This window comes from Aphelocoma coerulescens, chromosome 11 (genome assembly GCF_041296385.1).
Source record: "Aphelocoma coerulescens isolate FSJ_1873_10779 chromosome 11, UR_Acoe_1.0, whole genome shotgun sequence".
In the NCBI taxonomy this organism is placed as follows: domain Eukaryota; kingdom Metazoa; phylum Chordata; class Aves; order Passeriformes; family Corvidae; genus Aphelocoma; species Aphelocoma coerulescens.
This window is the reverse complement of record NC_091025.1, coordinates 2,243,089-2,258,920: the sequence shown is the minus strand read 5'-3', so window position 1 is coordinate 2,258,920 and position 15,832 is coordinate 2,243,089. Positions and strand designations below refer to the sequence as shown.

The 15,832-nt window shown below is 49.5% G+C and overlaps 1 protein-coding gene across 1 annotated transcript in view; it reads right to left on the bottom strand.

Annotated features, from left to right (window-relative positions):
- The window catches only part of ZCCHC14 (zinc finger CCHC-type containing 14), a 49,847-nt gene extending 41,454 nt beyond the window's left edge, over positions 1 to 8,393 (bottom strand). Inside the window, exon 1 of the mRNA XM_069027179.1 lies at positions 7,451 to 8,393. Coding sequence (XP_068883280.1) covers positions 7,451 to 8,014 — 564 coding nt within the window. The 5' untranslated portion in view covers positions 8,015 to 8,393. The remainder of the gene's footprint in view (positions 1 to 7,450) is intronic.
- Positions 8,394 to 15,832: the final 7,439 nt, after the last annotated feature.

Sequence of the window (15,832 nt, the reverse complement as noted above, 5' to 3'; positions counted from 1 at the left end):
GAAGAAAATTCCAACCTTCTCCTTTGGAAGATTCAGGCTCTTCCATGAGGACGTTTAAGAAGTGCTCACAAACAGCCCCTCACTTTCCACATACCCAGTAAAGTGCTCATCACTTAAATTTACACACATTCAGTTGCTTTGTTGGACTGGGACGTGGATGCAACTGGAAGTGTTTGGTTTGTGCTAGAAATTCAAGTGGTTCCAACAGCCAGAAAAAGCTGTAAGAGCCAGGTGCCTCCATGTTTCAACAGCTACAAAATCCACCTATTCTCCTAGAGAAGGAAAACAAAGGGTGAAGAGGCAATTCACAGGGAAATGGGATAATGGATAATAGATCAGATGGTTTTGTCCTGGGAGACTCTCTGGAATGAAATGAGGCATGTGGTACTTAAACACTACGGGACAATCACGCACCTGCTCCGAGGCTCCTTATGAATTCAGGAGAACAGATGGACCAAAATAAGTCTGGGTTGGATTTTATAGACTAATTTCCACTAAAAACCCTTTGCTTAAAGAATTGTGAACACTGGTAATAATAGGAACACAAATGTACCATAGAATTACTGAACTCATCAAATCTGAATTTTACAAACCAATCATTCAAAGCACCTCAAAATCAAAACAAATCTCTGCTTATAACCAGACCTTGGAACAGACACTGCTGCTCCACATCCCAGCACTGATGTGCAAATGTGACCCTGTTTCTTCACCTGATGCCGCCAAAAGCTAACCACCCTTCTCTTCTGCAACAACTCACAAAAAAATTATCTGACGGGTCACAAATCCACTGAATTCTATTTCTCCCTCCTTCCCCTTCTCAACATTCACTTAAGTAATGGCTTGAGTGTAATAAAACTACTCAGAATCATGGAAGCACAGAGTCATTAAGGTCGGAAAGGACCTCTGAGACACCAAGTCCAACCATGATCACCACCAAACCGTATCCCCAGGTGTCACATCCACACGTTTTTTGAGCACTTCCACAGATGGTGATTCCACCACTTCCCTGGGCAGCCCATTCCAATGCCTGAGCACCCTTTCCATGAAGGAATTTCCCCAATATCCACCCTGAGCCTCCCCTGGCCCAGCCTGAGGCTGTTCCCTCTCTCCTGTCCCTGTTCCCTGGGAGCAGAGCCCGACCCCCCCGGCTGCCCCCTCCTGTCAGGGACTTGTGCAGAGCCACAAGGTCCCCCCTGAGCCTCCTTTGCTCCAGCCTGAGCCCCTTTCCCAGCTCCCTCAGCTTCTCCTGCTGCTCCAGACCCTTCCCCAGCTCCGTTCCCTTCCCTGGACACACTCCAGGCTCTCAACGTCCTTCTTTCTTCCACTTATGGTGATAAAAGAAGATGTGTATCGGAGAAGAATTCATAAAACACGTGGCAAGCGTTCACTTTCACTCTTTATCATCAGGAATTGGGAGGTCTGTAATTCAAATTAAGATCTTGCTCTTCAGTAACTGATCTGATTATTTCTGGATCACTTCAGCTATTCACAAAACCCCTGAAGCCCTGTATTGGCCTGAACACCTGTTAAAAGGTTTATCCCTTCCAATGCTGATTATTGGATAATTATCCCAATGGAATCAATGGAAAAATTCTGGTTCAGCATGAGGCAATAGAACAGAATTTAGAAGTTAGCTATTAGAAACCCCATGCAAAGAAACACAGATCTGAACCATACCAACATCCTTTTGCTCGAATTAATGCCCATTTCAAACCTCAGGAGGGAACAGCTTCAATTCAACTGGCTCCAATTCTTTTGCCAAAGACTGAAGTCAAATTCGAGTGGAAGCGTGACAATGGCTCTCATTTCCACAGACAAATTAGATCCAGCATTTCTATAATAAAATTCTGTGGGCTCTGAGAAATCTTATCTATGTTCTTGGGACTATATTTGCTTTCTTTAGGGATTAAAAGCACTCCAGTGCAAGTAAATGGACAGTGGAGTATTTGAATACTGAAGATGACAGAAGAAGCCGAGCTCTGCCCTGCCAGGAAGAGGCAGGGCTGTATCTACTGTCACTGACGGTGACAGGATCTCAGTTTTAGCAACTCAGACACTACAAACCCACTAAACCAAATGGTTCAACACTTCCAAACAAGGCTGCTGTTCAGCACCTTTGAAGTCAGCCCCTGGAATGCCTGTGAGGTGTGGTTAGCTGCTGCTGGCTCTGCCTCTCCACGCAGGATCTGCGGCAGGATCTCCTCCAGCTCGTGCACTGATTCCATTAAGACAGTTTGGATCTGGTACAGTCCAAAACATCCAACACCTTCCAACAGAAATCTTTACTCCACAAGAATGAGGCCCACTTCAGTGTTGCTTCACTGACGACAACTAACAGTTACGAGGTAATTAGTAGAAAAAAGAGTAAATTAAAAGAGTGAAGTGGAATGCACTCTTAAAACAAAAACTTCATTCAGCCCATGCAAAAATAAATGGGAAAACAGTTCATGGAAAAAACATCATCATTATTAGCTCAACACACATTTTTTTGGCTGCTCTGTCCCTGATGTTTGGATGCACAGTGCATTTCCCAGGCAAACTCGGTTAGGTTCCTAAATTCAAGTTCAGCACAGAACATATGATTAGGCAAAGTGAATTTGGTGCTAATTAATATTGTTACTACCCAAGACCATTGTCTTCTAAGGATTCCTTTATATGTAAAGCTCATTTCTGAAAATATTGCAGGTTTGAGATTGAACCATTTCAAATTTCGAACAAAACCATGAGTAAGAAAAGAGCCAGAAGTGGAAGCCTCACATTTTTTAAGTGGAATATCAAGAGGTATGTGCAATCCATGTTGCCTGGAGTACCCAAAATTCTCAAAGGATGTGCAAAAGACATGCAGGGCTTGGCAATGTCACCAGCTGGAAGCTACAAGACCTATCCCTACAGCTCCTGAGGTTGGATTCACGTAGTTTGGAAAGTGAGATCATTCTGAGATAGCAACTCCTGGTATCAGTGAGTAAACGCCTCTAATCCCAGCCAGCAACTGCTCTTAACATGGTCATCTGCTAAATCCATAAAATACCCGTAAAGAGGCTAAAAATTAAGTTTGTCACGATTTATTCTATCCCTATAAAGCTCAAAAAAAAAAAAAAAGCCATAAAGGCAGCTGACATAGACCACTTAATAGCTGCATTGGTTTCTCTGTGAGGGCTTGAGGACTCAGTTTCAACCCAGCAAGTGATGGTTCTTTATAACTCATCACTCCATTGGTGAAATAAAAATATCAGAATATTTCTCAATGGAGTTATGTCCATTCATGCTCCTGAGACAAACAGTGCAGATAGGTGAAGGTGTTTGAAACGGATCCCTCAGGGCAACTCCACAGCTCCCAATATACAGCCTTGAGTTATTTGGAAGTTTCAGAGGAGCCTATGGAATTAGCACGAGTGAAAAATAGTACCTTATGCTATACACTTGAAATAGCCATTGATGCAGTATTTGGAAGCTGACTGGGCAAGAACCCTCCTTCCCATTCACAAGATTCCAACCCGAAACAGCCACATAACCACAGTGTCACTGCCCCTGATTTCCCTTCAGCTGCAAACAAACTGCTCTCAGGGTGACTATTTCTGACCCTGCCTCTGCAGCTGAACCCACAAACAGATCAGAATCATCATCACAGAATCATGGAATGGTTTGGGTTGGGAGGGACCTTAAAGCTCATCTCATTCCAGCCACTGCTGTGGTTGCTCCAAGCCCCGTCCAGCCTGGCCTTGGACACTTCCAGGGATCCAGGGGCAGCCACAGCTTCTCTGGGCAACCTCTGCCAGGGCCTCCCCACCCTCCCAGGGAACAATTCCTTGCTAATATCTGATCTAAACCTATGGCTCATCACTCTGACTGCACTGAAGAGCTCTTGTCACAGCAGAGCAGGTGCTGAGTACCCAAAGCGTTCTCTTATTTCCCTGGTTTTACAGCACGATCTCAATGAGGAGAGGAAACAACTCCAGGAAATTGAGTGACAGATTCACAAATAAATTCCCTAGTTCTGAAGTTCTGTCCTCAGAGTTACTGACAGTAGAGCTCTTGAGAGGAAAAATCCATGCAGAGATTCATATTATGATGTCCAGTATCCATGTAGCTCACAGAATCCAAGCTCACATTTGTGTTTCCACCTGCCATCCACTCCAGCAGAGAATCACAGCATCACTGAGGTTGGAAAAGACATCCAAGGTCACCGAGTCCCAGCTGTGCCTGATCCCCACCTTGTTCCCAGCCCAGAGCACTGAGTGCCACTCCAGTCCTTTCTTGGACACCTCCAGTGATGGGGACCCCAAACCTCACTGGCAGCCCCTGCCAATGCCTGAGCACCCTTTCCATGGGGAAATTCCTGCTGATGTCCACCCTGAGCCTCCCCTGGCCCAGTTTCTCCTTGTCCTGTCCCTGTTCCCTGGGAGCAGAGCCCGACCCCCCCGGCTGCCCCCTCCTGTCAGGGAGTTGTGCAGAGCCAGAAGGCACAGGGGGGGATTGCTGGGATGTCCTGGGCAGGACCAGGAGGTGGATCCAATGATCTTTGTGGGTCCCTTCCAATTCAAGATATTCCATGATTCCATCCTCACTGAGTCCAAGGCAATTTAGAGAGGGCAGCATTTTCCCTCCTTCGGGCAAGGAAACCATGTTCACTTTATACCATCAGGTAGAAACCATGAATCTAATAATTACTGACCTACTTAAAGCCAGCCACAGCCACTTTTTCCTTCAAACTTAAGATTCAGATAAGGCAAGAAGCATCTCAAAAAGCATCAAAAAAACTTATATGGGCAGCTGTTTTAAGCCTCCTCACAGTCAGCAACTGCAGGCAATAAAAAGAAAACAGCAAGAAGCAGTTTGCATCACTGACCACCTTGAGCTGTGCTCACCTACCCCAAAGCAACTTGAGGAATCATGAAATATTGACAGTAAATTTGTATCAACTGTTCAGTCTCTTCACTGTTAAACAATTCGATTTTGAGATATTTCACTGTAAAATATGAAAGAGGAGATGGGAAAAGGATTGCAGGTCTCTGGAAAAGGTTATAGTGAGTATCAGGTTGGGGCATATTTTAATAGGACTGGCTAAGCAGAAGCAGCACATTCCCATTTGTTTCTGCAAAGAGAACAAAGAGCACTGCTCAGATTTCTGTTGCATCTCCCTGACTAAACAAGTTATCCATAAATCAGAATTGTAACAGTAGAGCAGGTATAGTTACACACGAGTTACACCCTATTCCCACCCTCACAAGAGGAAAGCTGTAAGGTAACTCAGCCAGTTCACAAACAGCTCCCTGTTTGCAACCCATCTCACATCCACACCATCCCAGCTTCCCAAAGTTCTTCAGGACCTCAGATGGTGACCAGTTCCTTAAGGATGGGGTCAGAGAGGCGTGTATTGAGACCTGAGGATCAGAAACCCCCATTTTTTAACATCCAGCTTCCAGCACCAGCTCAGCATGGCTCACGCTGGAGTAAAGCAACAGGAGCCATGAGAAAGTGCTGGCACCAGGGAGGGAATTCTCCAGTTCCAAGGAGGAAAAGCAGCCGCCCAGGGCACTCACTTTCTCTCCACATCCACATTGCTTTTTCTAGGTGACGTTACAGCACAAGGATTGTCACAACATCACTTGGTAACACCACAAGATCTAAGGCCTTCGTGCTGGAATTTATTTGTGCATATTTCAACAGGGCTGAATGGAGAAAGACATTGTATTTTCCACTTGCTTCATCCAACTCCTGGTTTAAGCCAACTGCTTACTCTAAAAGTAGCAGAATTACCCAGTCAAGGACAACAAAAAAAATAATCTGAAGGAAATCTGCATCACTTCAAACAAAATGCACATTCAGAGACTGTGAAGGCAAAGTCACCTTTGTGTTCCCTCTCACTACTCTGTACTTAGCAACCAGGATTCTTCAACACAGATTTCTATAAAAATGTGCTTTTTAAAGAGACAACCCTTCAGTGAGCTCAGAAGAAGAGACAAATCAAGCGACCATCCTGGCTGCCTTATTCCTGGCAGGAAAAATGGCAGGATGGATTCTCCGTCCATCTTAGATTGACATAAATAGTGCCGGAGTTTTTCAGCTCCATAAATCCTGCAGCTCGGAAAGAAGACTCTCAAAAACCTTCCTGCCTGCCTGATTTTATCTTTTTTTTTTTTTTTTTTTTTTTCTGGCCTTATTTTGGGGGAACTTGTATGTGATTTACACTGTTTCCTTTCCAACCCAGGGTGGCTGCATTATTTGAATAAGGGAAGCTGCAAGTAAAGTATCTGAAAAGAAGCTTTTTTTTTTCTGCTGTTAATTAAACCCTTCTACATCCTGTGTGAAATATTCTTTCCAGCTACATTTTATCCACATGGAGGTTTCAGCTGAATTAAGAGGCTTGCCCATACCTTGTTCTTTCCCCTTACTACAGGAGGTTAGGAACAGGCACAAGGCAGGAAGGGAAGAATAAGAAAAAGATGAAGTTTAACACATCTCAATTTTACAAAGCAGAGGTGTTTAAAGAAACATGAAATTGGAAGGAAATTTGTATGCAGAAGAAGACTGTGCACAGATTTCTGTCTCAGTCTGGAATTCAACGCTCAACTTAGTGAAATCTCTACTGAGCCCTCAGAAACAGCTTTATTTTGGATATTACTCCAATACAGGGGTTTTCACAGCTTTTAGGTATTCCTCACCTATCCCAAGAGCAGAGTAACACATTATCCACTCATCCTCAAAGGCTGCAGCCTGTTAACTTCTCACAAGCATCCACTAAGCTGGTGCTTAGTTTGAACTTTCAAGCAGGTTAAAATCAGGCAGAAAGACAGTCGAACTCCCTAATTTGTAGCAGGCTGAGAGCAATTAAGCAGTCACATATCTACTTACAGCACATCTTAAAACGTTCCTGTCTGGCCTAACTGCTGGCAATTGAATGAAAGAACAACGAGTTAATGACGGTGAACCCCGACACCAGGATCAATACCCGAGAGATGCAGAGTGACAGAAAACGACAACATTTCTTTCAGCTTAACACCAGCAACTCCGAATGTTTGCCATCACATCCGTCTAAACAAAACCCAGGCTCACCAAGATGCTTTGCCACTGGACAGCTACTCCTCCTTTCCAACTTTTTCCTGGGGAACTTTCAAACAGATGCTCTTATCTAAAGATACATTTGTTTCCTTTCCTAAATCACTGCTTCTCCATGCAGCTGGCAGGACTGTTCCCCCCAGCTTTGAGAAGCAATCAGGGAAGGCTTCTATTGCTGCTGTTGATCTGCTTGTGAACCCCTTCTCATTTAAATGTCACAAGCTCGTAAGAACTCCATCCATCCCCTCGCTCTGCCCTCAGCTGACCATCCCCATCATCAACCAACTGCCAGCCTCTGAAGCTGCCATTTATCGCCGTGCTAAAGCACGGTTTCAAATGAGAGCGGAAGACACAGCCCAGTGCCATTCCAGCGTGGAAAAAGCAGGATACCCACCTTATGGCAGCCAGGATAGGTTGCCATGGTGTTGAGTGTAGAGGTGCTGGGATTCTTGCTGGTGCTGGCCATGAGACTCTGGATCTGGGTGAGCTCCTGCCTCAGCACCTGCTTCTGGTGGAAGCTGAACGCCGGGTGGTTGGATGCCATGGTGAAGAGCAACAGGAACTCATCCCCCGTGCGGCCCTCGTTGAGCTGCAGCCCGTAGTTGTTGATAACCGAGTCGATGTGGGTGAGGGTGCGGAACAGGACCCCGGCGGCCTCCCGGTGGGCAGAGCCGAGCAGGGCGAGGGACACCAGGAGTTTGCTGCGCACCACCTCGTCCGTCAGGTTGGTGAGGCTGCCCAGGTCGGCGGGGTTGTTGGCCTTGATCTCGGAGTCGCGCAGGGAGTGATAATCCTTGCGGGCCAGGTCCTCCAGGCAGGCGCCCAGGAAGCGCAGCTCCAGCGGGATGCACAGGTCCAGGAGGCCGCACAGGAACTCCACGCGCTGCGGGGAGGGCAGCTCGGAGAACCAGCGGTACACGCCGTCCCGCTGCAGCCGCGGGCACCGCTTCTCCACCATGGTGCCCCGCGCCGAGCACGCCCCGGCCGGGGCTCGCACACCCGGCCTGGGGCAGCCCCGGGCGGGCAGGGCCGGGCCGGGCCCCGCTGAGGGCGGCGCAGGCCCGAGCGCTGAGGCGCGGCCTGGCCGCGGGGTCCCCGCCCGCCGGCGGCCCCGAGGAGGCCGCTGCGCTCCCGTTCCTCCCTCACGGGGCGGCTCCTCCGTCCCTCCGGCGGGCGCCCGGTGCCTCCATCCCTCGGCCCCGCCGGGGCCGCCCCGCCGCCGCGACCGCGGGAAATAATCCCTCCCGGGCGGAGGGGCACGGAGCGGCGCGCACACCCCGCCGGCCGCTGCGCGCAGGCGGAGGGATCCCGCGGTGAGGAGGCTCGGCCGCGAGCGGAGCGGGAGGAACAGGGAGCGACGGGCGCCTTCGCTCCCGGCCTGACCCCGCGGCGGGACACGCCCCCCGCAGCGCTGATTGGCCGAGCCGCCCGCCCGCCGGCGCCGATTGGCTGCGGCCGCGCTTCTCCCCGCCCCCTCCCGCGCGCTCGGGAGCGGGGTCTCGGGGCCTTGTCAATCGTCCCGGCTTAGCCCCGCCCCCGGCGCTGATTGGTCGCAGGGGCCCTTAAATAGGGGAGGGGCGGGCGCTGCTCCCTTTTGTGTGCGGTCGCCCGCGGGGGCGGAGGGGTTGCGGCTGCGGCCGCCCCTGCCCCGGGGGTCTCTGAGGGGCGGTGACCCCTCTCAGGGCAGAGCTGCGCCTTGCCCTGCTCCAGCTGACCTCGCAGAGTTGACGGGTTTGGGCCTGGGGCTCCTGTCCTCCCCGCAGGGTTATGCTTGCAGGCTGGAGAGGAGCCTCAAGGTGCATCCTGCCATCCCAAATCGTGTGTAAGCACCTTCTTCCTTCCCTCCTTCATGGCCGGTGCGTTTGCAGTGTGTCCCCTGGCTCCGAGTGCTGCCCGTGCTCTTTGCTGACTCCCGTGGGGGCAGTAGGTGCCTTTTCCCTGCCTTTTCAGTCTGAACGCCTCATTCCAGCCACGAGGAGCCTTATGGAGTAGAAAAGGGAATGCCTACAATGCTTTCCTTCCTCAGCCGTTGTTTTAGGATGACAAAGAGCCTCAGGGATGCAGCCTGAGCCGCTGCTGGGCGGTGATGCCAAAACCCCCATAACGCTTTTGGCAGAGGTGCTTGCCTGAGCTGCCACCAACCCAACCCGCAGTCAACGCCAGTTTGGCACCTGACTCCAGATTGTCTTTAAATACAGTGTGGAAACAAAAGAGACGCTAAAGACCTCTCAAAAAGATCATTTTTTCGCCCCCCCCCCATTCCCACTCTCCATTCTAAACCGGGATTCTGGCTGGCAGTGACATAGCAATGCACATTTTCTAGCAGGGTTGTCGGCTGCAGATCTGCCTGTGGATTGCACGGATGGCATCGGGCGGCCAAGAGGTGGACACACAATTTCTGTTTTTCATGGTGCTTTTCCACAGGACTCGGCTGCTTGGCTGTGGTAGCCCAGTAGCCAGACTGCACATCAGCTGGATGAATGACACGGGTGAAGATCTTTAAGTGGGATAAGCCAGGAATAACATTTTTAAATGCAGCCCCAGGCAGGCAACGAATGAATCCAGGCTTGGTTTTTATATGATGGTAATCTTGGAAGATGGACCGTGTGTTTTATTTTCACAAGTGCAATGTTGCTGCACCGCAGATAAACAACAGACTCAACATTGATGTTTTTAAAGGCAAAATTGCATTTTATCTCGAGTTGATCTTTATGGGATGTGCAGATGCCCAAATGTGGGCTCTCACATGAGTTGTGTGACCACTTATGCTGGTATCACAGAAGAGAAAAAGTCTCATTCCTCTGGGTGATGCTTTGTTGGAAATCTCATTATACACCTTGCCGAGACGAACTGCTGCACCACAAACATTCCAAATGCTGGTAGTTTATCCTTTTTTATTTCCCTGTGGAATATCGCGGGCCATCGACTGCATTTATTGGAGTCCCACTGAAATGCAGGAGTCAGCAGGCAGAGGACACAGACGGGGGCTGCATAATGTCATACATTGTAAAGAGACACAACCCTGCTTCTGTTGCAGACTCCTGCTGAGAGAGGGTCCTTGACAATCCCGCAGCCTCTCTGTGTCCTTTCCTTGCAGTGATCCGTCACGGAGTGCTTCCATATGTGCTTCCTTTTCCTGTCGTGCCCGGCCTTGTCTATGGGAGGAAGGGATGTGTGGAAAACAGAGGAAGTGCTCTCAGTCCCTTAGGAAAGGTCTGCATTGAGTTCTAGCACGGGCCAGGCTGTTGGCATGGGCACAATGAGCTCTTTGGTGGCCTTTCTGCTTATATTGATGTCTTTATCCATCCTGAAAGCACATCCTTTATCCACTAATCCATCCTGAAAGCACCACGCTGTGCTCAAAGTCGGGTTTCTGTAGCAAGGTGAAGAAGGTTGAAACTTTCTGCTTGGGAACCAGATCTAAGCCTGAGTCTAAATAAAAGTTTGAATGAGAATTTTGTTTCAAAAGAGTGATTCTGTGGTTTACAGCCAGAAGTTTTTTGTCTTTTATGCCAGACAGCAAAACGAACCCTAACCTGAAGTGTATTACATGAACCGGGAGCCTTTTCTCTGATTAGAAGTGGCTTTGGGTGAAGCCTGAGGGAACCAAAAGGGGCATGACATATAATTCTGTCACCAAGAATTCCTGGCTATCCAGGGGCAGAGCCAGGAATCTCCTTCAGGGAGATAAATCAACTGTGTAAGAGCTCATGTTACCCCTTGTCCAGGCAGTGGGTTGGGCGTGAAGGTCGTTCTGGGGTGCCTGTGCAGCCTTGTTCCTCCGACAAGCACAGGACACCAAACTCCTCATTTCATCCCCAGATCCTGCCTGTTCTCCCTGAAAACTCTCTTGGTGCATCAACTGGGAAAGATTCCGTGCCGGACTAATCAGTAAAAAATAACTAATTTTCCTCTTTTTGTATTTTCAGAGCATGCAGAGGCTGTTATTGCATGTTGCAGTCAGCTGAGGACTGAGAAAGGCTCCAGTCCTTCAACACCTCGGTTTTACCTGCTGTTGTAAGGGTCTGAATTCTCCTGTTTGGATTTCCTCAATCCTGTTAAACCAAGGAGCTTGGCTGATGTGCTTCTTTCCCTTCAAGCAGCACCTCAAAGCCACTGTAGCCAAATCCACCCAGATAAATCCTTCCTGGGAGTTTGACTCCACACAATACAGAACGGCCAAAAGCCTATAAAAATTAACTGAAATAATTCAGTGTGAGGTGGGGAACTGAGTCCAGTGTGAAAGGAGATCGTTCACTCCTGTGTCCATCCACAGAGACAATGGAAATAAGAATCTCTACCATGGAAAAGGAGGAGATCTGTTTGGGAGGCTGCTGGATAAAAGACCAGTTGAGTTACCCACATCCATCAAGTGCCCAATGCTCCCAGCCCACAGAACTCCTCCACAGGGACCTTCTCAGAGCTTTTTCCCATCACATTTAGGAACCTTTAGGGGGCTGTTCAACACTTGCAAAAACTTCTGCCCATTTAATGACATGTTTGACATTTTAAACCTCCTAAATGTGGCTTAAACCTTAGCACTTCTGCCAGAAATCCAGCCTGGAAATCCCAGATCTTCTACCAAAATGACTTGCAAAGCCAGGGATGAACCCACTGCTGTCTCGGGTATGAGTCAGCTGTGATGGGCAGACTTCCCCCGGGTGGGTTCCATGCCAAAACAGCTTTCCCTCTTTTTGGGATGGAATGCTTTCCCAGGATGATCTGAGCTGAAAGCCCACTCTGTACATGGATGAACATAAAAGCTGACAGACCAATTTTGGGTTGTTTAGAGCGCGATCTCTGTGCCTTTCACCTGGACCTGCTGGCTCCTTTGGAGATACTCAGCGCTACCTCCTTGCTCTATCCCACCTCTCCCAAATTTCCGGACGCTGATCATCCCCTTCCTCTCCCTTTATCCCCTTCCTGGCTGCCTTGTTCCAAACCTTCCTCCTCATTGCCGTTCTGCCCTGCCTGACGCCCAGCTCTCCCAACCCACACCGAAATCCTTTCACCCTGCGGCTCCACCCCAAACCCCTCCCTGTCCTTTCCTGCCGGGATGCAGTGAGTGGCAGCAGCTGGAGCCTTGCGTGTCTCCACTCCGATCCACGGAAGGGGAAGATAAATATTGCCCTTGCATGTTCTCCCAACTACTTCTGTGCACACGGGTTATTTCCTGTCGGCTTTCGCGCAGATGCTGGAATCGGAGCTCTCGGGCTTGAAAAAACAAACAAACCCCGGCTTTGAAGCTCAGAGAAAAATATCACGTGGGCTTTGGGAAGAGGGGGGAAAAAAAACCCCAGACCCCAAACCAAAAAGCGGCCAGATGCCGGGTCTGCAGCATCCCTTGGGGTTTGATTTTCAAGGATTAAGCCGGGTTTGGTTTGGGCAGGGTGGGGAAGGTGTCCTTGCAGTGACGGCAGCGGGAGCGGGATGGATTGAAGGCTGCCGGCGATGAGCGTGTGCCTGCGAGTGTCAGTGCCCTCTGCCGATGGACCCCGACACGCACAGAAGGCTCGGTAAATACGGATTTTCCAGAGGTTTTTTTCCCAGCTGGAGGCATAACAGACTGGCTCTCCTCTCCCTCAGTCAAGATCCCCCCTCAATCACGCCCTGCCTCGCCTGTCACCTTTTAAAATTCAAAGCGTGAGCAGCCCTGAACATCCCTTGCCCCGTGCGTCCCCCGTGTCCCTTCCAGCAGTGCTGGCACATCCCTCTGGGACAGCCAGGATGCCCTTCTGGCTTTTTCACTTCCTTCAGCGTGAAAATCCACAGTGCCTGGCTGCCAAAAACACTTCCCAGCTCCCTTCCCTCGCTCCGTGCATCTGTCTCGGGAACTGCTGCGAAAGAAACACATTTGGGTTTCTCTGTCTTTCCCTGCCGGTGCTTGGGCCTGTCCCAGCCTCTCCTGACTGGAAGGACAGGGATGCCTCAGCCTGGCCCCCCTGCCCCATCACAGGGCAGCTATTTCCTTTGCATTCCTGTTTGGAAGAGTTCCTTACTTAAATCTTACCCCAGCAAAGTCACATTTTGGGTGACTTTACCAAATTAGGGATGGGCAGCAACCTAGCATGGAGTTGTCCTCTGTGATCCACAGGCGGATTCCAGCCCCCATCCATTACACAACGTTAATTTACTCCTTGATAAAGCCAAAACACTTCAGAGCTGGAAAGGAAAATCTGGAAGTATTTACTTGATCATTCCAGTGACATTCCTTGGGGTGTTTTCACATCATATCCCTTCTCTCGCTGCTTGGGTCAGTATTCCAATAACCAGCTAGATCCGTCTAAAATGCTGGAGGAGAAAGGACGAGGAAGAAAAGGAAAAGTGCCCAAGGATGTCCTGAATATGGATGTAAAGTTCAGTGTTTCTTTGCAACATTTGAAATTCTTGCTGCACTTGGTTGTAGAAAATCAGCTTGGGCAAGAATGAAACAACGGTTTGGGTTGGAAAGGAGTTAAAGCTCATCCCATTCCAACCCACTGTCCCAGGTTGCTCAAACGTGTCCTGGGACACTGCCAGGGATCCAGGGGCAGCCACAGCTGCTCTGGGCACCCTGTGCCAGGGCCTGCCCACCCTCCCAGGGAACGATTCCTTCCCAGTATCCCATCTCTCCCTGCCCTCTGGCAGTGGGAAGCCATTCCCCCATCCTGTCATTCCATGTCCCTGTCCAAAGTTCCCCTTGGAGCCCCTTTAGGCACGGGGAGGGGTTCTAAGGTCTCCCTGGAGCCTTCTCCTCTCCAGGCTGAGCAGCTCCAGCTCTCCCAGCCCACCTTTAGAGAGCTGGTGTCCCCAGTCCCACCTGCAGGTCCCACACTTAAACATTTCTGTGCAAATTCCCAATATTTACATGTTGGGATGCACGCTGGGCATGATTTCCTGAAGAAACCCACAAATAGCTTCTGAATGACGACCAAAATGAGAAAATTGGGATTGGTTCACGGGCAAGTCATGAATAGAAAAAGAGATGAAATTAGCTGAATGAACTGTTCATTATGCATTATTCAGCCAGCTGTACTAATTAGTGCCTTAAGGACTGTTCCTGTTCCCACTGCAGCCAACTCTAAAACTCCTTTTGATTTCAGTGGGAGCAGGACAGAGCCCTCAGAGAATGGGCCTGGTGCCTGCTCCCTCTGCAATGCCTCATGTTTTCTTTTCCTTTTACTATTTCTTACTGATTCCAATTCTTTGTGTCTTCTATTAAAACAGCTTCTGAAATGTCCTGCGTGCTGCTCAGTTAATCACAGGGACAGAAGTGTTCCACCAGTCCCACGGCATGTCCTGTGCCCGATGTGTTCTCTGAAGGGAAAGGTTTTTCATGTCTCCTTTTGCTTTGCTTTTATCCAGAGGAGGAGCGAAGCTTGAAAACCCTTTGGAAAACACAATCCATCCAGAAATGTCACTAGGCCAGGAGGTGCTGGAATTATATATTTGCACTCTGAGCCCAGCAATTGCAGCTGGGCATTTAATTTTTTTTTTCTTTCTCTTTTTTTTTTTTTTTTTCTGTATATGGATAATGTTTGTGCTGGGGAACAGAAAAATGTGGTTTATATCTCACTTTTCTCCCCATGGACAAACCAACCCCTTCAGGAGAAACAAACCCTGACTCTGGTGTGGCTCAGGGGACACTCCAACGTCGTTCTGCTCCCTGCTTTATCCTGGGCTGCAAGGCCAATTCCTTTGGAGAGGCACCACTGCAGATCATCATCCACCGAATTTTTCCAGCTGGTGGTGAGGCCAGAGAGGACCCAGATGGTTGCTCAGATCCCAGGTTGGACTTGAAGGGATCACATTTAAATGAATTATTCCACTCTTGCTGCAGAGTCCTCTGTCCCCCCAGCCCCAGGCAGAGGTGTCTCCACACAGGACTGAGTAGGAATTGCTGGCCAGAGAGTAGCTTCCCATTTCCAAGTTCTGCTGGATTTTGCCTATCCATGTTGTGCCAGCCACCTTTTTTCTCCCAGTTCTTTGGGGCCCTTGGGAAGGAGCAGCAGCGAGGCAGCTCCACAGTGCTGCTGGTGGGTTCCTGCCCCAGCCTGCCCCGAGCTGGAGCTGCTGTGGGATTCCTTCCCAGCAATTCCCTAAAATTCCCTCCTGGAGAGAGAGCAGAGGATGTACCAGCAGCTCAGCCTGGAGGAATCTCCACAACCCCACTCTTTGGGCTCCTCTCCACAGACTGCCTAAAATGGGTATAAAGGAGCCTCGGCATGGAATTTATTTTCTTCCTAAGACCATCCTTAAAATAACAAACAGCAGCAAACTGGTGACATGCGGTGCGTCTGTTTGAATAACACGGACCTTCTGCTTGTAAGAGAGGAAACTCCAAATAACTCTTTGATTTGTGTTTCCTTTCTTCTCCTTCCTCATCTCCTCCTCCTCACTACTGTATACAAATCTGTTCTGCCAGCTCCGAGCCACCAGTCCCCCCCTCCCCTGACGAGCTGATTTTTACGCCATGTGATGGTTATTTAATTTCCTCTTTGCTTCCAGCACGGCCAATATTTATCCTCCCTCATGGGATTGTGCCTTTGTTTACACGCTGATGTCAAGGGGGAAGGCCAGCACTTCTCTGGGGCCAGCAGACCAAATTCCTGCCCTCTGACTGCATCCCGAGGAATAGCATCTTCCCTGCGGGCGGTCCTGATCCTCCCGGATCAGAGGAGCAATTAGGATTAAAAGGCTGGTTTAAAGTTAGCACATGGAGACATCCTTCCCCAAAGAGGGATGGAGGGGCTGCTGGGGCAGGCAAGGGTCAGGCTGTGCTAAAACCTGGCTCAGT